This window comes from Planococcus citri, chromosome 5 (assembly GCF_950023065.1).
Source record: "Planococcus citri chromosome 5, ihPlaCitr1.1, whole genome shotgun sequence".
NCBI classification, from domain to species: Eukaryota; Metazoa; Arthropoda; class Insecta; order Hemiptera; family Pseudococcidae; genus Planococcus; species Planococcus citri.
In genome coordinates this window covers 7,388,057-7,410,549 of record NC_088681.1, presented here as the reverse complement: position 1 = coordinate 7,410,549, position 22,493 = coordinate 7,388,057, and the positions used below count along the sequence as shown (strand labels likewise).

The window sequence follows — 22,493 nt, the reverse complement described above, 5'->3', positions numbered from 1 at the left end:
AAAGTTGAATTTTACTGTGCAATGTGCATGGCATATTTTTACAACTTTGAACTACATATCATTACACTTGAACGATAAGAGCTAGCGCTTTGAATAACAAACTATGTCGAAGAGAACAAAATTCTAAACACTGTGGTATCCTAAAACACTCATGTGTTCGCTGAAAATTTCGAGTTGATTCAATTTAAACTTCGCACACAGTAAGAATCCAGAAATAAAAATACATACTTCTAAAATCGTCATTACTGCACAAAATCAGATAAAACGTACACCAATAGATGGTAAATTTTAATATCTTTAAATTACGTTTTCATAAATTTTACCCAAACCCCTTTGTTTTGCCGAAAAAAATCGAAAAACTGTAAAATATCATTCTGTTGTCATTTTACCAAGACGAGAACGCGAAATCTTCTTCCAAATGACGTCACACGCCTAAAACGTGTTTCGGTGCAACCTCTTTCAGTTTATAGGCGTTGGCAACACACAATATACCGGTATACGCGATCGTTAAGGGTATTCTTTAGATATCCTCGTATACCTGCGTTATCAGTAGTTTCGGTATAATTTCATACAGGTACGGACAGCCGCCATTGCCCATCCAACCTTGAACACAACAACATTAGAATGCATCTGTATGCATACAACTTTCCATATAAAAAATGCAATTATTTTGATTGTTCGCGAGTTCGGGTGAACTTTCATGTGGTCTCAAATTAAAGACGATGAAATTCCCTATCGATTGATGTTAAATTTTTATCATTTCGCGTAAAAATAACGATTTTATGAATACTTTTATTTTACTGATTTTTGCATACTACGTACGTCATCTTTAAACTGAAAATACTCGAAATTTTCAGTGGACACATAGGTATTTTAATACAGCTAAATGTTCGTTATTTTATCCTCTTTAAAATGAGCTATTACCGAAAGCTCTACATGCAACCGTTCAAAAGTTTTCGAAGTTTTAAGTTGCGAAAACAAGTTGCGGATGGTAAGTATTGAACTTTGAACTAATATTACTCGAAATTTTCAGTGGACACATAGGTATTTTAATACATCAAAATGTTCGTAATTTTATCCTCTTTAAAATGGTTGTTTACCGAAAGCTCTACCTTCAACCGTTCAAAAGTTTTTGAAGTTCAAAGTTGCGGAAAGTGGTCAAATTGTGTTATTACAGTTATCATGTGTTATCAGTAAGTTAATCTAAGTTATAGTTTTGATCAGTAACCACTTTTCGCAACTTTGATCTTCGAAAACTTTTGAACGGTTGAAGGTAGAGCTTTCGGTAAACAACCATTTTAAAGAGGATAAAATTACGAACATTTTGATGTATTAAAATACCTATGTGTCCACTGAAAATTTCGAGTAATATTAGTTCAAAGTTCAATACTTACCATCCGCAACTTGTTTTCGCAACTTAAAACTTCGAAAACTTTTGAACGGTTGCATGTAGAGCTTTCGGTAATAGCTCATTTTAAAGAGGATAAAATAACGAACATTTAGCTGTATTAAAATACCTATGTGTCCACTGAAAATTTCGAGTATTTTCAGTTTAAAGATGACGTACGTAGTATGCAAAAATCAGTAAAATAAAAGTATTCATAAAATCGTTATTTTTACGCGAAATGATAAAAATTTAACACCAATCGATAGGGAATTTCATCGTCTTTAATTTGAGACCTCATGAAAGTTCATCCGAACCCGCGAACAATCGAAAAAGTTGCATTTTATACACAAATAATTGTATGCATACGTATGATAAGATAACAATGTTTATCCATTTCTTGGATGGGCAATGGCGGCTGTCCGTACCCGTAGCCTTAGTTTCGGTAGTATAAGCTGGTATTTGTACGTAGTGGGTATGACGTCAAGAAGTGGAAGAGTTGGCTGGTGTGCTCGGCTGTGGCAGCATGTTTCGGGCCACGGTATAGGGCGAACTGTTCTCGTCCAATTCGACCTCACCGGTACTCCATTTTCGTCACGTGACTGGTACAACGGCGCCGCCCAATCAGCTGCGCGAAACGCGCAATAAATCAGTTGTCGGACGCGCATACCACTTTTTGTAGAGACCAAAGCGCGTGATTGACACTCGCACACAAATACACAGTTAGGCGTCTATCGGTGCCGTAGAACGCGCGCAAGAGTTGTCGGTTGTTTCCTCTTCGGTACCTAGTTTTTTTTTTTTTTACACCCAACACTTTTTTGTCGTTGTTGTTGTTGTTGGTGGTAGTTTTTTTTTTTTTTCGTAAAAATTTTTCTGCTGCGAAAATAGCTATACAGAAGAAGCATTGGAACGCGCATCATACTTTTAGCGGACGTTTTGTAAAACTGTGTGCGAATCGCAATCGCGCCGAGAAGAGTACCCATACACACGCAGCATCGCAGTCGACGCAGCGCGAGAGAGGAAGGAAGAGTAGTGCGAAAAAATAAAGGAAAAGCACCGAAAGGCTCCACCTTTTGGCAAATTTAATTCCGCGACGACTTTTATAGTTTTTCGGATAAAATAACACTATTTGTTCTGGGTCGCTTTCCCCGAATACCGTTGACAAGGTCGTTTTTTCCTAAATTGCTGTCTTCATTCTTCATGAATAGCCATCGATCTTGCGGCAATCTTTTTCTTGGCATTTATTTGAAAACCTATCGACCTTGTTGTCGAAACCGTTTTGTATATGATTTATAATCGTTACGATAATAATTTAACACGTTAATACGATGACATTAACGTAGCCGCGCCGCTCATAGCTTATAATATCCGACCGAGTATCTACGATTTTTTTCAAGCTAGTTCGCGATTTTTTTCGTCGTTTTGCGTGATTTGCCGGCTTTTTATTTCGCCAGTTTTTTTGAGTTCGTTTTTTTCTTTTTTTGTAATCTTTTTTTGAGTTTTTTTGTTCGATTTTTTCAATATTTATATATTAATCGACCGGTCGAGTCATTTTGCTGGCTGAGTTCGCGGGTTTTTAAATAATTTTTGTCGAAAGTTGAAGTTTTTTTTTTTTTCATTGTTTTAATCATTTTGTTTTTCGAGTACTTGAATATCGCGTTTATATATGAGTTTTATTATTGTAAATGTGCGGTTTTTTGATTAATCTGCTGTCAACTTAAACGTCCGCAAAACGTCGCCCATCATGTCTCAACCCAGGGTAAGTTATCAATTTGGATTTTTTTACTCGATTCGCGATCCTTTTCTCCAAAATTTACGCACCTATGAAGCCGGTTCGAGGTGAATTTATCGCGAAAGTGGTCCAAAAGTTGGGTTAGGTGCTTGGAAGGGTTTCTGGGGAAATGTTTTCTCTGTAAAGTGCTGAAATATACTGTGTAATTCGAGTGATCGTTGTTGAAATGGATTAAAAGTGTGGTGATTTTCAATTTAGGGCGAAATTTGCGACAATTTGAGTGATTGGTTTCTCTGAATGGGAAATGCAATGCTCGGTTTCATTGCTTGGTCGACTGATTGATGAAAATTTTGGTCAAATTTTTCGGTCAGGCAGTCTGGGTGTCAGAAATGATGCTCGTTGAGTTGTGATTTCATCAATGGAATCGAGAAATATTGATATTTTTTGGTGTCTTCGAGTTGAAAAATGATCATTTTTCTCATTTGTTTGGCTGATTCTGAGAAATGATGGTCATTTAATTTGATTTTCTGCTCAGACTCGGTAAATATGGTCTTTTTTTTTGTGATTTTGAGCTCAGAAATATTTTCTATTTTTCCTGAATTGTTCGTCTGGTTGTCAGAAAACTTGTCTATTTGTTGAGATCTCATCGTTGAATCTAAAAAAATTACCATTTTTGTGACTTTTTCATCTGATTGCGTGAAAAAGTGTTTTTCTCTTCAATTCTCTGACTGATTCTTGGAAATCATTTCATACCCCATCATCTTTCATGAAATATTGTCATTTTTTGTGACTTCGACCTCAGAAATTTGGCCCATTTGTTGTGATTTTTTTGGTGAAATTTCAGAAATATCGTCATATTTTGTGACTTTGATTTCAGAAATTTTGTCCATTTGTTGTGATTCTTTCCTCAGATTTTAGAAATCTTGTCATTTTTTGTCACTGTGATTTCTGTAATCTTGTCCATTTTTCTGAATTTTTCTCCCAAAGTGTCGGAAATCGTGACCATTTGTTGTGATTTTAATTTCAATATCTTGAAAATATTTTTTTAGAATTTTTTTGGGGGACTTTGATTTTACAAATTTTGACCATTTTCACGACCATTAATCTGATTGTCAGAAATGATGTCCATTTATTGTGATTTATTGCAAGATTTTCAAAAATATCGTCCTATTTTGCTGACTTTATCGTTCAAATAGGTACCTAAAAATAATTTTTTTCAGTCATTTTTCTGGCTAATTTTTGAGAAGCACTTCTTCTTCAATCCTTCCAGTGTCTTCTATCACCAAATTGTCCAATATTGTGATCTTTTATGATCGAGGACTGATCAAATAATCACGATGGATTGAATTTTTGACGATTTTTTTTTTCAAATGTTGCAATCTGGCATCGTCTTCATCAATGCGATCTTGCTAATAAATAATGAAAATACTCCCCATAATATATTCATTTTTAAATAACTCTATAATTATTCTTATTCGAATAAACGTCTCGTTTTCGAACTCCCGCTGATTTCAACCAGCTTTTTTTCACCATTCAGGTAGTCACTGGTGTTACTTTAGAGGCAAAAAACTATACCTGAATTGTCAAGAATGCTGCGTTCGAAATGCTAAAAATTGAAAAATATTCGTGACTTTGATCATCTTCACTCTTTTAAAATCCTGGTGGAATTAATTATATTATGGTGTATTTTAGAGGATGAAGAGTGCAGAATTATGTGAGAGGAAGATGATTTGTAATTCTTATCAGTTTTTTTTTCTGATCATTTTGGAAGATGAATATTGTCATCGAGTTGAGATTTTTTTTCGTTCGATTGCTGCATTTTTGCAGTTTTTGTTGAAATTGGATGTTTGGAGTGGTTTGATATTTTTTCCATTTGGATTTGTTTGGATTTTTTATTGATATTTTGAGATGTGGAAAATGGAAATTGAAATTGACAGTTTGTTGAATTTTGGCATTTTTGATCAAAATTGAATGTTTCAAGTGGTTTGATAATTTTTTTCTTCGGATCAGTTTGGATTTTTTAATACTTTGAGATGTGGAAAATGGAAATTGACAGTTTGTTGAATTTTGGAATTTTTGATAAAAATTGAATGTTTCAAGTGGTTTGATATTTTTTTTCCTCGGATTAGTTTGGATTTTTAAATATTTTGAGACATGGAAAATGAAAATGGAAATTGACAGTTTGTTGAATTTTGGCAGTTTTGATTAAAATTTACAGCTTCAAGTGGTTTGATATTTTTCACTTTCGAATAAGTTTAGATTTTTAAAATCCTTCGAGATAAGAAATTGGCATCAAACATACATTTTTTGTGGTTTTTCAAAAATTCAAGTACGGATTATTGGAAAATTCAAAAAAAAAAAAAATTCAAAAGTTGGTGAAATTGATAATTATTTATTTGCCAAGTGATGCAATTTTTTATTCTATCGTTTATTCGTCAAAAAATGATTTGAAATTCGTCAATTTTTTTCAATCCTTCGAGAAGTGGAAATTGACAGTTTGTTGAATTTTGGCACTTTTGATTAAAATCGAATGTTTCAACCGGTTTGATATTTTTTCCCTTCAGGTTTCTTTGGATTTTTTCTATTTTGTGATGTGGAAAATAGAAATTGACAGTTTGTTGAATTTTGGCACTTTTGATAAAAATTGACAGCTTCAAGTGGTTTGATATTTTTCACTTTCGATTAAGTTTGGATTTTGAAAATCCTTCGAGATAAGAAATTGGCATCAAACAGACATTTTTTTGTGGTTTTTTAAAAATTCAAGTACGGATTATTGGAAAATTCAAAAGTTGGTGAAATTGATGATTATTTATTTGTCAAGTGATGCAATTTTTTATTCTACCCTTCATTCGTCAAAAAATGATTTGAAATTCGTCAATTTTTACAATCCTTCGAGAAGTGGAAATTGACAGTTTGTTGAATTTTGGCACTTTTGATTAAAATCAAATGTTTCAACCGGTTTGATATTATTTCCCTTCAGATTCCTTTGGGTTTTTTGTCAATATTTTGAGATGTGGAAAATGGAAATTGACAGTTTGTTGAATTTTGGCACTTGTGATTAAAATCGACAACTTCAAGTGGTTTGATATTTTTCACTTCCGATTAAGTTTGGATTTTGAAAATCCTTCGAGATAAGAAATTGGCATCAAACAGACATTTTTTGTGGTGTTTTAAAAATTCAAGTAGGGATTATTGGAAAATTCAAAAGTTGGTGAAATTGATGATTATTTATTTGCCAAGTGATGCAATTTTTTATTCTTTCATTCGTCAAAAAATAATTTGATATTCGTCAATTTTTTCAATCCTTCGAGAAATGGAAATTGATAGTTTGTTGAATTTTGGCACTTTTGATTAAAATCGAATGTTTCAACCGGTTTGATATTATTTCCCTTCAGATTTCTTTGGATTTTTTGTCAATATTTTGAGATGTGGAAAATGGAAATTGACAATTTGTTGAATTTTGGCACTTGTGATTAAAATCGACAACTTCAAGTGGTTTGATATTTTTCACTTTCGATTAAGTTTGGATTTTGAAAATCCTTCGAGATAAGAAATTGGCATCAAACAGACACTTTTTGTGGTTTTTTAAAAATTCAAGTAGTTAGGGATTATTGGAAAATTCAAAAAAAAAAAAAAAAAAAAAAATTCAAAAGTTGGTGAAATTGATGATAATTTATTTGCCAAGTGATGCAATTTTTTATTCTATCCTTTATTCGTCAAAAACTGATTTGAAATTCGTCAATTTTTTCAATCCTTCGAGAAGTGGAAATTGACAGTTTGTTGAATTTTGGCAATTTTGATTAAAATTGAATGCTTCAAGTGGTTTGATATTTTCCCCCTTTGAATAAGTTTGGATTTTTGAATCCTCTGATTGTGAGATGTAAAAATTGACATCAAACAGACATTTTTTGTGTGTTTTTTTTTTTTTAATTCTAATATGGATTATTTTGGAAAATTCCGCAAAATAATTCAAAAATTGGTGAAATAGACGATGATTTATTTGCCAAGTTGATGTGATTTTTTATTCTGTCGTTTATTTGCCGAAAAATGATTCGAAAGTCGTCAATTTTTCATCAAAAGCTACGCTTCGTGCAAAAATTTTGTTAATTTGCACCTCATAAAATTTTTCAAAAAATGTTTCCCAATTTTTTTCCAAAAATGTCATCTTTTTTAATAATTTTTGTAAAGTTGATCATTTCACGAATTCGCTGGTATCAAATTTATTCTCGATAAGTGGAATATTATCCAAACTTACTGATCCTCGAATACTCAAAATTTTCGATTTTTTTCAGCTATAGGTGAGTTTATAAGCAAGGCTTACAAAATTTTAGACCTTTTTTCTTAATTTATATTTGAATCGTTTAGGTAAATAAAATAAATTACACTGATTTTGGTTTCTTTGAACCTTGAATGTTAAAGAAAAAATTCGAGGTATGATTCAGCAGTTTCGAGAAATATTTTTTCTAAAAAATGAGCATTCATTTAAATTTACCTAAAAGGTCAATGACACGAAATAAGTGTATTTTTTCTCTTTTTTTCACTAGGCAGTGAAACCTATAAAATTTTATGGCTTCCTGGATCCTTATCAAAAACACTCCATGCCTATCAAAAAACAACTTCCTGATTTTCAAAAAAAAAAAAAAAAAAAAAAAATGCAAAATACTTAGTATCTATTTATTTTTCTTGTTACTTTTCCCCTCAAACAAAATAATGATGAATAATTTTTTATGGTCTTCAACAAATACTTACCTGAGTATATTTTCATTTTAATTTTTTTCGAGTGATAAAAAATTGAAAAAATGACTTGAATTTTTTGAAAAAATCTTTATCAAGGGGGTAGGTATTATTATTATTTTTTTATTCTTGCCTATTTTTGATTACCTAGGTATCAATCTCTTAAACTCTCAGTCACACATTCTCATCTCTTCGATTTCTCCATACTCGAGTTTCTGCCCCTCAAAATGATAAAAAAATTCCTCGTATTATCAATCCCAACACCTCGAGGTCTGTGCACCTTTGAACCATTCGTTACACATTTTCGAACCAAACTAGGATGAAAAAAAAACACCCGAACGAATGTTTTAGTAAAAGGCAAGCTGTAAAGACTAGCCATGTGTTTACATGTTGTCATCGAAGCCGCCATATTTGTAAAATAGAACCGGAGGGTAGGATACGTAGGTCATATTTCATTCTCACATTATTAATATTTAGGACCAGTTATACATTATACGTTTACGTTTGCATTCTCTATCTATCCTTATAGTGAAAAATATTTCATACCTATAGATACCTCACACTCTCACATATGTGTAGTTTTGAAATTTTTTTTCTCCTTATATATTCGAGAGCCCTTTTTACTTTACACAGCGACGACGATTGTCTAATTTATAATTTCACGTGCAGTTCACACGAAGAATCAGAACGAACAATATAATTAAGCCATAGAGAGCAGATTCGCGTCCACATTTCCACCGATGTACGATAATTTTCGTTGATTAATTTCAGGGGGCGACCTATACTCGTATAATAAGGCTTTCTTAATCGAGTTGTTGTTTTATGTAGTGCCAAATTCAAATTACTTAGCGCGATTTTTTTTTTTTTGAAGAATGCGACGATGGCCTCTTGAAATATGGAAATTTTGTGCGACTTTTTTCAAGTCTCTTAGTGATATATCGTGGTGTATTTTTACGCGTGCTGCTTCGCATTTTTCGTTTGTTATGTCTGACCAATTATTATTATTCGTTGGTAGCCGAAAAAGGCGATATTTAATTAAAACTATATTAGGGTTAATGATTCTTGACCTGGTGTAATTAAAAAACGGAAAATTATTTCTATGTGTTTGTTTTACTTACTTGGAAATACATACGTACTAATTTTACTCTCGATAATTTGCCAGAGTCTCTAGTTGGGCTATGATTTTGGTACGATTTGATTTGCTTACTTACTTACTTGTATGATGATGAGGGTTCGCCTACGCGATTTGAATAAAGGGGAAAAAAACGTTGCGAATGAAATTAAATTACACGTTGTGCTGTAGATATTTATTTTATTTTTTTTTACAATGTAAAATATATATGTACTGACGAGTCGTGCTCGTGATGGTTGAAAAATTCAATGTCATCGTTATTTTAAATAAATCAAAATTAGCCTCTCGCTGTAACGTGGAATGAGAAATGTACAAATTGGCAACGTTCGAGGATTCATTTTATACGGTGTGAATTTTTAGTAAAATTGGGTTGAAAAATATTTCGAGAGAGAGTTTTGTGGTGTTTGGGATTTTTTGGATGTTTTTTTTTTTTTGGAGTAGTTTTGGTGCAGAAATTTTTGTAGGTGGAATTGATCGAGATTTATTTGTTTTTTTTTCAATTTGGATTTTTTTTGACAATTTTTTATAGTATAGGTTTTAATTCTTGTGCTGAGTGTTTCAAGGAATAAAAAAAAACTGACGCCAAAAAATACCTAATAAAAATATCAATACCTCCGGTGCAATAAATCGATGAATTATATGTATAGTTTCGAGGATGAATTATTTAATATTGATAAGAATAACGTTATACATTTATTATCATAATAAATAAGCCATGTTTCCTTTCAACAGCTGAATTGCATGTAGAGTGTGAGCAATAAGAAGTACGTAGCAGATGATTTTACGATATATGAGCTGAAAAAAAATATTTCGAATAGGTTTTTCTCGTTCAACGTGAATGTTTTTTAACCGCTTCGTGGAATTTATTATTCAGAATGTGTCGAAAAGTTCTGATTTTTAATCATTTCTTCGGTGTTATTTTTCGAAATGTGGTCACGAGTTTTGATTCTGTTTGAGTTTAATTGAGCAGAAAAATATCGGAGATGAAAAATAACCATTATTATTTTAAATATTGTATCTTTTTCTCTTTTTTTTTTTAATCAGGTGTTTTTCTTGTTCATGAAATAATTTTTTTTTTTTAAATAAAAAATTTGAAATTTTGAAGCAAAAAATGTGAATTGTTTTTGAAATTGAAATCGAAAAAATTGAACTGAAAAATGTCATATTTGAAATCCATTTTTCAAAATCAAGTAGGCTTTGCAAAGTTGCTCGAGATTTCATCGAAAAATTACGATGGCAATTTGGAACCTTGCGTCACAAAAATTACTGTAAAAAAATCGACGAATTTTTGTGTGTTTTCGTTGTACTGCAAATATTCGATTTTCAGAGGAAAATTTATGACTACCTGACGAATATTTCTGGTGTCGATTTTTATTCGAAATTTCGACGTGTTTTTTTATGGCCTTCTGCATGTGTTATTAAAATTATGTGAAGAAATATTTTATCCTGCTGAAATTTTTTGATAGGTTGTGTAATTTTTATCAGAGAGAGAGAGGAAGAGAGGATGAGATTTTGGTATTGATTTTTGAATCAATAATATTATCAAAATGTCAATTTAATTACCTATAAAATTTTTATGTGAAGTATTCAGCTACAATTGTGATTTGAGAAAATTTAATTTTTGAGCAAATTTCAAATTTTTTATATCTTTAGGTCCGGATTTCATTTTCTGAAGTACCGAAATATTAGATTAAAAAAAATATTTGCTCCAAATGTGGGTTCTAAGTAACTAGGTAATTCATTATGATAATATGGAAAGCATATTTTTCAACAATTAATCAACTATTGTGATGTAATTAATCGATAAATCGTGTCGAGAACGTATGTACAAACGATAATTTTTAATTATTTAACTATAGTGTTTTTGAGCGGATTTTGATAATTTTAGGTGATATATTTTTCGAAAAAATAACAATGCCTACTTTATTTATGTATGTATTATTTTTCCTTCTATGTGAATTTGGACTGTGGGCCTTTTTTGGAAAAGTAAACGTTTGAAACTTTGAAAACCCCTGAAAGTTGAACGAAAGGTTTATTCGATGAAAATATACATGCTAAGGACCAGAATTGTTGTAGAAAATTAATTAATTTCCAATCATCTCGTGCCATTAATTTTTTTTTCTAGAAAGCTCCATTTTCAAAATATTTATCTACACGAGACTGAAATCCTGAAATTAGAAGTGCGATGCTCGAGACTTTGTGAGGCTTTCTGGAGGCTGAACGAACGCTTTTACGATAAAAATGACGAGTACCAGAGGTGCAGAAAAGTGAATTTACAATCATAAAACGCCATCATCAGTTTTTTCATTTTTCTATAATTTTTTTTCTTCAGAAGCTCATTTTCAAAAAAATTCACAAACAACTGAAAATTCCGAAATTTTAAATTTAATGCTCAAAAAATTGGAATATTCTGGAATCTAAACGAAGGACTTTTACGACAAAAAATACGAGGCTCAAAATATTGCAGAAAATTAAATTTCCAATCAACCTATGGGGCATTAATTTTTTTCTGAGAAGGCTCCATTTTCAAAATATTTATAAAAAACTGCAAAATTCTGAAATTTGAGCAATTTCCTGGAGGTTAAACGAAAAGTAATCGAGTAAAAAAAAAAGAAAAAAATATTTATAAGGACCAAAGTTGCACATTGAATTTCCAATCATCATGATTATTATGCTAATGATTTTTTTTCTAGGAGACTTCATTCTCGAAATATGTTTGCAAAAAACTGCAATTTTCGATATTTTTTTGTTAAAGGTATTTCACTTTACTGAATTTTTTCTCAAAAATCACACAATTTTTATTCATGCTCATCATCAGTGAAACATCCTATAGTACAAAATTAAAAATGCCCAATTTTGTTTCTTTTTTTTTTACATTTTTTATAAAATTCCTGGAAATCATTTTTGAATTTCAAAAATTCCTTTAACGGATGAAAAATTGACCAATTGAGCTGAAAAAAATAGGTGAACGATGATTTATTCGGCTCTTTCTGCGCTAATTATTTGAACTTGCTCTCGTTTACAGGACATTTTATTCATCTCGAGTCCAACTGCAGTCAATTTAAAAATTCTGTTTTGTTTTTTTTGTTTTTGGTTCATATATTTATTTTGCTTTCCTTTACAGTATTTTTCAGCCATATCGAGTCCAATTTCAGTCAGTTTTGACTGATTTTGATCAAGTTTTTCCAAGACATTGGAGCATTTTATTGTGTAAAAAATTGATTTGGTTTAATCTGGAATGAGATGGGGGGGGGGCTATTCATACCAAATAAAATTAAATAGCTCCATTTTACCATATCTACATTTTTTTGATTAATTTTACATTATTTTAATGGTGAATTTTCTGTGGAAATTTCTTCAAAATAATCAACAACGCGAGGACATCTAAAAAGGTGGAGAGGAGGGGGGTTATTCCTACCAAAAAAATTGAATAGCTTAATTTTACCATGTTTAGATTTTTTTGACCAATTTTCTATCATTTTAATGGTGAATTTTTATGAGAAGATTTCTTCAACAACGCGAGAAAATCTTAGAGGGGGGGGGGGATGATTCCTACCAAAAAATCAAGTAACTCCATTTTACCATATTTACATTTTTTTTTTTTACCAATTTTCCATCATTCGAGTGGTGAATTTTCTGCAGAAATTTTTTCATAATAATCAACAACGCGAGAAAATCCAACAAAGACACCTTCTCAATTTTAAGTTAATGAAAAATCATCAAAATTCAGCGTAATTTGCAGCAGATTAGAAAAAAAAAAATCACCGAAATTCAATGAAAAATTTACTAAAATAATAATAGATAAATTCAACTAATTTTTCAATTTCTGATTTTTTTCATCAATATTTCGTCGATTTTTTTCTACTTTGAAATGAGAGTGTTTGAAATCAACCAGCTGATAAATGCTGAAAATTGAAAAAAAAAAAATTATCATTTTAGCCAAAGCATCCATCATATTCATAATCAAACCTCTGACTCTTCAATTGAAATAGAAATTATTTAATTGCAATTCAACCAAAAAAGCCCATTCTACTGTTTTTTATTATTTTTATTTTTTTGTGAACTTGATCGATACATTTACTCATTCTCAACACAATACCTATCGACTGTACCTATTTAATTATTATATCTGAACGGCATCATGCATCGATGTGTTTATGTAGGCTTATAGTACATACAGTACAAGTGTATTTTACAAAAAAAGGTATCCTATACATAAAGGCGTGTGTATAGTTCGATAGTTTGATCTCTCGGCAGGCTACGTACCGCCCAGTAAATTTATACGTATTCTAAATAGGCCCTATTTGATTACTAGGTTTGTACTGGAAACAACATGGTTTCTATGTAACAACTAACATTGCATATATATAGTAAACACAAAAATACATATATGGTATAAATACATTATAGTATAAGAGAATATTCGGAAGAAGAAGTTGAAAAAAAAATGGACCTTATTATATACAAAATATACACTGCTATGGTGCTTAGTAGGTATATCTGCTATCTATTGCTGTACCTATAGTTTTGAAAGCACGTTTTTTGTTTGATGTACCTACATACATCGATGGGAAATATGTAAATGATACGAATTTTCTTGTTTGAGGTTTCGACCATAGGTATAAGGTATAGATAGGTTTAGGTAACTCGTTGTACATATGCTCTATGGTGCTCATATCGTGTGCATGTAGATTGTTGTGTAGATGTAGATGATGCTTGTAGATGATGAGGCGAGGTACCTATAATGGTAAATGGTACATAAATGTCTTTTGTAATGATAAAATTAACTCTATGGTGGACTGTGCGAGGACGACTGAATGAAGAGAACGATGAGGCTTATTGTGGATGGTTGTTTTAGAATACCTGTATACTTATACCTATAGGGCTCCTCCTTTTGTAAACGTAATTATAGGATATTTAATTTTTTTTTAAACGCGAGTTTGGTTGGAAATTTTTTCAAACCTGGGCTCGTTCTCAGAAGACTAAAAAAATGTAAACCTACAATGTATTTAGTTGGGCAATTTTTTTGTCCTTCTGTGCCTTAGCTGTAGGTACATGAGTTTGTAGTATGTGTATACACAAAGTATGAACAGCAAATCTAAACACGCATCTGCTTATAATAGACTGTAGAGTGTAGATATCAGATATGTGTAAAGTAGACCTACTGCTTTTAATTTTTAACGCTGTACTAATTCTCGGGAATTTTCATGCATCGAATTCATTGATATTATCGCGACATGATCTATATTGTGTATAACGTTGTCAATAGAATTTCGTCGTTTTTATGACTACACTAAACACAACTCGTGTATAATCGTGTATGTAGTAGACTTACACAAACACATAGGTTTGATATCATCATACAAGATCTAATATGTAATGAAGTTGTGTGTACTATGCCGAGTATTTTTCACGTAGGTAATCGTAATGATTTATTCCTCGATGTTGCTACTTTTTCACACTATACTAAACGTTAAATTTACAGCTACTTTGAAGTTGGTGCTGATGAGTGATGAGCTGTTTTTTGGGTTTTGATGAACTGATGATGTTGATAGGGTGTTAAAAGCTCGTAGATGTGTGATTTTTTTCGAGTATGGGGGTGTGAAGTGGATTAGGTATTGGTTAGTTTGGTGTTTTGGTTGAAAGTTGTAGAGATATTGACCTATTGATTGAAATTTTGTGTCGGTTTGGTGATTTTTTGATCGAGCTTTTCCAGAAAAAAATCATGGAGTACAACTTTGTCTTGATTTTTTTCTCTGGATGTGAAAAAAGATGAAAATAGGTTCAGAATTATTTGTATAAAAAATCAGAGGGAACGGATGATTAATTCTTTAGCTTAATTCAGGAATGTGAAAATTGAAAATTAAAACGTTCAATTTTTTAAAAAATCGAGAATTCGAGATCCAGCTGATATTTTGAATTTACGAGGAGGATCGTTCAAAAAGTAGATGAGAGAAATGAAACTTGCTCCATTTGATAGCTGAAAGATTGCTCTTTCTGACGATGTATGGTCTTTAATATTTTGAGTTATTGTTGATTTTTTAAAAAAAATTTCTCTCGTTACTTTTCGAACGACTCTCTTGAAAATGCAAATTTTCTAACCGAGAAGGGGTTTCAAAAAATCAATTCGAGTCGATAAAAAACATCACTTTTTAGTGATAACACAAGATGAAGCTAATAGGAAAATGAGCTAGAAGAAAAAAAACTGTATACAACGTTCTTTCATCGTTAATTATTTAAGCTGCAAACTTACTTACAGCCAGAGTAATGAATCGAGTTACCTACCTACCTAAGTACGAGTAAATTAGGTAAATTCAATTACAGGCTAAGTCGATTTGCGATTCTCGTCGTCGTCGTAAAAGTACGTTACGTACAGTTTGAAAACATCACTGATAAAATAATTGATAATCTTGTAAAATTAGTGTAAAATGTCGTTGTTTCGATCTGTACGAGTATAAGTAACTTTGCTGCAGTGCTTGAAGAGTAAAACAATTACCGAAGGTGTCGTTTTAAAGATGTAAATCCAATTTGTATACTTACTTATACTCGAGTTAGCGAGATTTTGCATATTCTATGGTGTATTTTTTGGTTTATTGTTCTGCTTATAGGTACCTATTAATTTATTTTTCGAGTATTTAGACGTTCGATTTTTTTTTTTTACTGACTAAGATTTTACTTTTTTGTTCCCATTAATTTCAAACCTTCCTTGATAAGTACAAAATCAACTAGTGAAAAAATAATTCATTTTCAGCGTTTTTTTTTTTTTTTTTTTTTTTTTTTATTATTATTGTTCAGAAAATTGTAGAATTTAGACCAATGAGTATAGTATCATTGATTTTGGATTTTTAGATCCTCAGATTTTCAAAGAATCTGTGAAAAAATCAGGACGATATTCCATACTCATTTTTTACTTTTTATTTTACTTACTACAGTGATAAATTTTTCGAAGTGGTTATTGATTGAAAATCTGGAATTGAACTCATTTTTTATTTTCTATTTTTAAACTCGAGGTATTATTTCGATCTGAATTTTCGTGGATAATCTGAAAAAACTCAGGCTCGAGGCAGAAACAATAAATTTTCAAGATTTTCACTCTGATAATCGTGATTTGCTCGACATCTAGAATCGTAAAATTTTCATTTTCTATACCTGTGATTATTTTCAAGAAATCAAAAGTGAACAGCGAAGGAAAAATTAATTATTTCGAGCTCCTAGAATTTTTTTCGAGTCAAAACTCTGATAGGTATTATGTCCCATATTTAATTTTAATTCCGTGTGTTTTTTCTCCTTTAAAAAAATCTGCAATTTTCCATCAATTTTACTCACTTTAATCAGAATTAATTTTTGCAGTATCGTGATTATGATGTTTTATTTCTCTCAGAATTTTTAAACGAATTTTTCGAAAGGATAAAATGTGTTTTGAGATTACATTTGATCAAAATTTCGTGTGTTTTGTGAAGTGCCATTCGAAATATTACACTCTATGTCTGAATAATTGTAATTTCCCCCCTAAAATTTTGATTTTTTGCTTCGAATTTGGCCAATTGTGACTAATTTATAGTCAATTATTAAATAATTTTGTTGAATGATGATAATTAGGTACCTAGCTACCTATCCATAAAATTGCTGATTTATTTCGGTCTATGCTTCATTGATTACACCTATGATTTGTTTACATTACTGATAAGTGATAACGTTATCACTGTTATGCTAGGTATACTTTTTTATGTTAAGTATTAAAAAATTATGTTTGATCGATGATGTTTTAATTAATGGGTAATTTATGCTGTAATTTGAGTGACATTCATCTGATAACGTTATCAGTATAATCGCGACTTCGCGAGGATTATCTAATCTTGATAAATCAGTGTTGGAATTTTTCTATTTCAGTTTTTCTTTTTTACCTACTTTTTTTTTTTTTTAATAGGCACGAGTAGGTGAATGGAATAGGACTTGAATGTGAATCATACATACATAAATCTTATCTTATTTGAGTTTTATTTTTATAGTATTTTCAGCTATATGTACAAGTCGTATTAATTTTTATTGAAACGAGTTTTTGAAAATTTTAATCATCCCCGATTGGAGAATATTATGTATTTTTAGAGCATGTTTGATTCAGTTTCAAAGCATATTTATTTTTAAAATTTATTGTTCGTTAAATTCTGTGTCCAAAAAAGTGGGCCATTTAAAAAAAGACTGGTCTCATTTGAAAGCATTTTGAATCAACTTTAATATTGTTTTTAAATCTATTCAGTATAGCCTATTTTTTTAATTTACGATTTTTTTGTTCGTAAAATTTATAGATTCCTCAAAATTGTGACAGTTTTTTTCTCATTTTGTTTTTTTTTTCATTTCTTTATTTTTGAGCATTTATTGGCTGTAGTTTTCTTCCAGATTCAGGTTTCTTTCTTCTTTTTTTTTTCTGTATTTTTCTCTTTTTTGGAGCACATTTTTTAATTCAATTTTAGAGGTATTCAGAACGTGTTTCGCTATTTTTTAAAAATTTTTACAGTTTATTTTTCGTTTTGGATTTGAAAAATATTTTTTCAATTTTTGATCGTTTAGTCGTGAAATTTTATGACCCGAGCACAATAGTTGCAGTTTTCTCCTGTTTCAGGTTCTTCTTCTTCTTCTTCTTTTCATTTTGCTCTTTGAGAACATGTTTGTTTCAATTTCAATTTGTATTCCTAACTTATTTAGCTATTTTTTCAATTTTTACACTCCTGTGACCTGAAAAATGTTTACTTATTTTTTTCGTTTCGAATTCATTTTTTGAATTTTTGTTTTTTTTTTTTAAATTCTAAAATTGGTAATTTTTCTCGTTTTTGAATGTTTTTTTTTTTCAATAGTATCTTTTTTTAGGTTCTCATTTCAAAGGATAGAAATGGGTTGGGGAGGGGAGGGGGTATCAATATTCGTGATTCTGTGGTTTTATGTATTTTTCAGGCTGGAAACTCTTCTACAAAAGGGAAATTTTTTGAAAAAATTGATCCAGTAATAAAATTGAAAAGTGTTCATTATTGTGTAAAATTTTCAGAGTCAATGACCCCCTTGCTCTTCTTGGCTATGCCATTCAATGTAAAATTTGGCCTGCAAGTCTTCCTACGAAGTTTTTAAATTAAAATTTGCAGTAAAAAAAAATATCTCATCTGTATGTATAAAATATTGTAGCCTATTTATATATAATTCTGGTCGAGTAATTTTTTTTCATCAGGCCTACAGTATTTTTTTTTCTTCAAAATTTCAAAAAGTTTTCGAATCTTTTTCATGCATTTCAACCAATATACTACAAAATGCTCGAGCAAAACATCAAAACACTTCTTTCCATCACAATTCACAACCTCTCTATACATTCATTCCTTATTTCTCGAGACCACATCGACAAAATTCTATCATCGAAACGATTATCGCCGTTATCGGCGCCAACCATATCTATACCCATTTCCTACAAAAATACTACACTCGATGGTCGTGTTTGGTTTGCAAATACTTGAAGATTTTTTCAATTGTTGAACTATTTAAATTCTCGGAATTGAAACAATACCTAAGTATATAGAGTCTGCCAACTCGGTCTGTAGGGTCTTGTCTTGTCCCTGCGTTTCTAAAATCTTGGAAACCTGATCGTGGTACGTGGATGTGAGAATGTGTAGCAATCTGCAGCTTCTACACTTCTATTATACAGTGCAGCCTGCAGATGTGTGATATTTGTGGTGCCCAACCCTCCTACTGCATCCTTCTTTTATGCTTGAAAATATTTCGCTATACCTATATAGACGTGTTGGATATTTCAAGAATTTCTATAGTGTGTGTGCGAAGACTGAAGAGGTTTAAAAAAAAATGGCGTGGCTTTCTAGTTCAGTGGTATGATTCGAGTGATGTTTATTAATTTATTGGTTTGATGGACATTTATATGTAGGTACCTTGCATAGAGTACCTACCAGAGTATAAATTGAAACGTAAAAAAGAGTAAAGAGAGACGTATAAATATTGATAAGAGACTCGAGAAATACCTACTTTGAAAAATAGTATATCGATGAATATAAATATATCACGTGTGAAAGTGTACACCATATTACTATATATTATGGCGTAGTTTCGCGAGCATTTTTTTATCTGTGAAGTAGAAGTAGGTACCTATAGATTCATGTAAGTATAGCTGGATTTTCACACCTATACATATTTTCAAAACTGGACATATTTCAAGTGAAAATATCACCTATTTTGAATGGCTCAAATAGTTTACAGACAAGAAACGAATTTTATAGCATTAGGTACGTTTGAAAAAAAAAAATCAAACTCTAAAATGCTGATAAAGAAATTCAGAATTCTAGCTAAAGTACGAGGTACGTAAGTAAGTACTGTAGGGAGAGAATTCGTGGCATGAAAATTTGACAAAGCTGCATATTTTAATTCGTTAGCAGTACATGTCACTTACATAAATCGTTTACGACCCTACACCGAATAAATTATTCGTGTACGCGAACGCCACGTTATATAAATGTACACTATGTGCGAGCATTAAATACCTACCTCGTATATACGTGAAGGAAAAATAAAAAATAAACTAAGATAGAACGAGCTGAAAAAAATATACTCGAATTAATACGTTGACAGTATACCAAGCTAGGTATAACGATAAAGCTCGGATTTTTCAAACTGCTCGCCTGATAAATGGTAATTAATTTTAAATAAATTTTATTTAATTGTTTTTTTTTCTACGTGAAAATGCAGAACAGATTGAGGGCCAGGGGTTTCTATTTCATTACCCTGCAAATAGCTTCCTATTTGGGAATTATTCTGAGGGTTTTTTTTCCCACCAAGATGATTTTCAATATCAACATTTTTCTATGCCCAATTTTTTCAACTCTTCCTAATTCCCCCTCCCCCCAACCATGGCCAGGCTCTGTCCTTGTTCCTATTTGAAGACGATACGTGCTACTGGTTAGGCAAATTTTTACACTGGTAATTTATCACGTGCTTTGTGAATCGTACATAGTAAAAGTCAATAAAATTTCAAATCAAAATTACACTGTTGGGTCAAGCCGGCCGTTCCATCCGGTCTGGAAGGACGGAAATTATATATTAGGTAATAAAACCGATTCTAAAACACGCTTCTGTATGTGTATTTTTTGGTGCACGAGTTTTATGTGCAGTTTACAAGTTCCTATAACTGAGAAAAAAAAATCCAAGGTGGAAATTTTTTATAATAATTAAGAAATTAACGCGATGAGGTAGGAGGAAGAATATAAGTAAAAATATTGGTACAATGCGAAAAAATTTTTTACCTATCCACGCCCAGCGAAGTAACTTAGGTGCCTAATTTTTTTAAAACCGTTTTAATTATCTATAATCGAACTTAGCTTTATTATCTGCGGTACATGTGTAGTTAATGTAATGAAAAATTTATGTTAATTTCACTCTCTCGATGCTGTCAGAACGAATTCTTCGCGCTACCGTGTACTCGAGACGAGAGCCGGTCGGTGTCATTTGCATAAATAATTAATATTTATAAACAAATAATAAAAATGGAAAAAAATTTGAATTTTTTTCGTCACTGTGGGTTCGAGTTTTGAGTTAGTTTTTTTTACGCGAGCGAGAGAAGAGCAATAAAGGATCAGAAGAGCGGACGAGAGCGATAAAATGGCGAAAAAAAAGTGATAATAAAATGTTAATTTTAATTCTGCTTTCCACACGTATTTACTCTGTACGGTATATCGCTGCGTAAGCTGCAGATACGGTCGGTAAATTTTCCAAAATCACCTGTTTATGTAAATTAGGCCAGTGTTGCGAATGCTGAATGGTGCCGAATTCGGTGTATTTTTTATTTCCCTTTTTTTTAGGCCCTTGTGATTCGACTAGTATACCATACTATACCCTTCGTGATCGAAATTTACCTACCCCCTTGCTGAGCGAATATTGATAGTATAATGTGTGTGTTGATCATTGTAATGTATACGATATAAATGCGAATAGATTTGTTTTTTGAACGATGAGTAGGGCTACGTGTGTTTTTCAAATAGTCAACGCGATGATTTTTTTGCAATTTACTAGGATATGTATAGATATCTATGTGTTTGCATGCGTTCATAAGTTTTAACATTACCTACGTCGATCAGTTCGCTTGTACAGTTCAAGTTGACGCAGCTTGGATGAGTCATTTTGAGTTTTTTTCTGCTTCGAAACGACGACGACGACGTTATTTCGAGATGGAAAATATTCGGCCAAAAAAATAGATACACACGTACGATGTAGGTGGATGAGCATTCCGATTTAAAACGACGTCATGTCACCTGCTTGTAATTGGCCAAATTACATATATATATGTGATCGAAATGGCGAAGAAAAAATCTGTAATTTGTGGTGGAATTTTTCCAAATATGGAGTTTTATTTGGTGTGATTCGATGTTGCCAATATTGTCTAAAATTATAATTTTCAGGTTTTAAAGATCGATTTATTTTTTTCATCACGGTTGAATTGTTGATTTGCGAATGAGATCGAATATGGTTGAGAAAAATAAAGAAATTTGTAAACCCGGATTTCGAGCTAAAAACAGCTAAAAAATTGGAAAATTAATGTAAAAAAAGTGATTTGATTTTTTTTTGCTTCGAAGGTAAGGTCAATTTAGTTTGAATTTCAACTCACAAAAAAAATTAAAAATATCGTACATACCTAGATTTAATATTTTGAAATATTTTTTCTCGATTTTTCTAATCGAAGTACAATTTTCTGCCTGTTCGAGTTTTGCTCCTGGCGCAAAAGCGCCCCTGTATAGAGTTTTGTCGAATGAGGAGTAAACTTGCAAGTTGATGATTTTTTTCCTCCATTTTAAGTACATTCTTTCAGAAATGTGGCCCTGAATCATTCACTCGAGTGAAATACGAGTATGCTACGAAATTGTTCTAAAAATTATTCAAATCAATTTTTTGGCATTCGAGTTTACGACGAGTTGATGTTTTTACAGGTGGTTTTTTTTTCTTCTTCTTCAGATTTCCATCTTCTCTCCATATCCCCTCCCCCTTCCCTCCTCTCCAAAAATATACAAATTCAGAATGCAATATTCTTATAAAATCAAGTGCATTTTTTGAATTTTTTCGAACGAAACGAAAAGCTGTAGTTTTGGAATTAACACGAGTATTGTGGATCAGCTGGAACCCCGAAAGCCAAAATTCCAGCTACCAAAATTATTCGTGTGTTTTAATTTTAAAATTTTCAAATCATTAAGTAGGTTGGTATTTTTTCTGTGAAATTCGTGATTAGGTAATTGTGATATTCTGTAAAAAAAAAAAGGTCAACATTTTCACAAAACTCGGTTTGAAAAAAAAATTCAAAGTTTTACATGATTTCATTTTTAAAAAAATGTTTTCAACGTGAAACTTGAAATTGTTGTAAATCTTGAAATTTTCGAGAAAAAATGCCCTGGAAGAAAATTTGTTGAATGCAAAATTTTCTATTAGTGATTATCTATACATTTTTTTTGAGATGCTCGGTTTTTGGAAATATTTTGCTA

The 22,493-nt window shown here is 31.3% G+C and overlaps 1 protein-coding gene across 4 annotated transcripts in view; it reads left to right on the top strand.

The window, feature by feature from the left end:
- Window positions 1–2,105: 2,105 nt before the first annotated feature.
- hth (homothorax) overlaps window positions 2,106–22,493 on the top strand; it is a 329,596-nt gene continuing 309,208 nt past the window's right edge. For 2 of the 4 annotated variants that reach the window (XM_065366196.1, XM_065366195.1), the window contains exon 1: window positions 2,106–3,143. In XM_065366196.1, coding sequence (XP_065222268.1) covers window positions 3,129–3,143 — 15 coding nt within the window. In that variant the 5' untranslated portion in view covers window positions 2,106–3,128. The remainder of the gene's footprint in view (window positions 3,144–22,493) is intronic. The other 2 variants (XM_065366194.1, XM_065366193.1) reach the window with 1 other exon arrangement.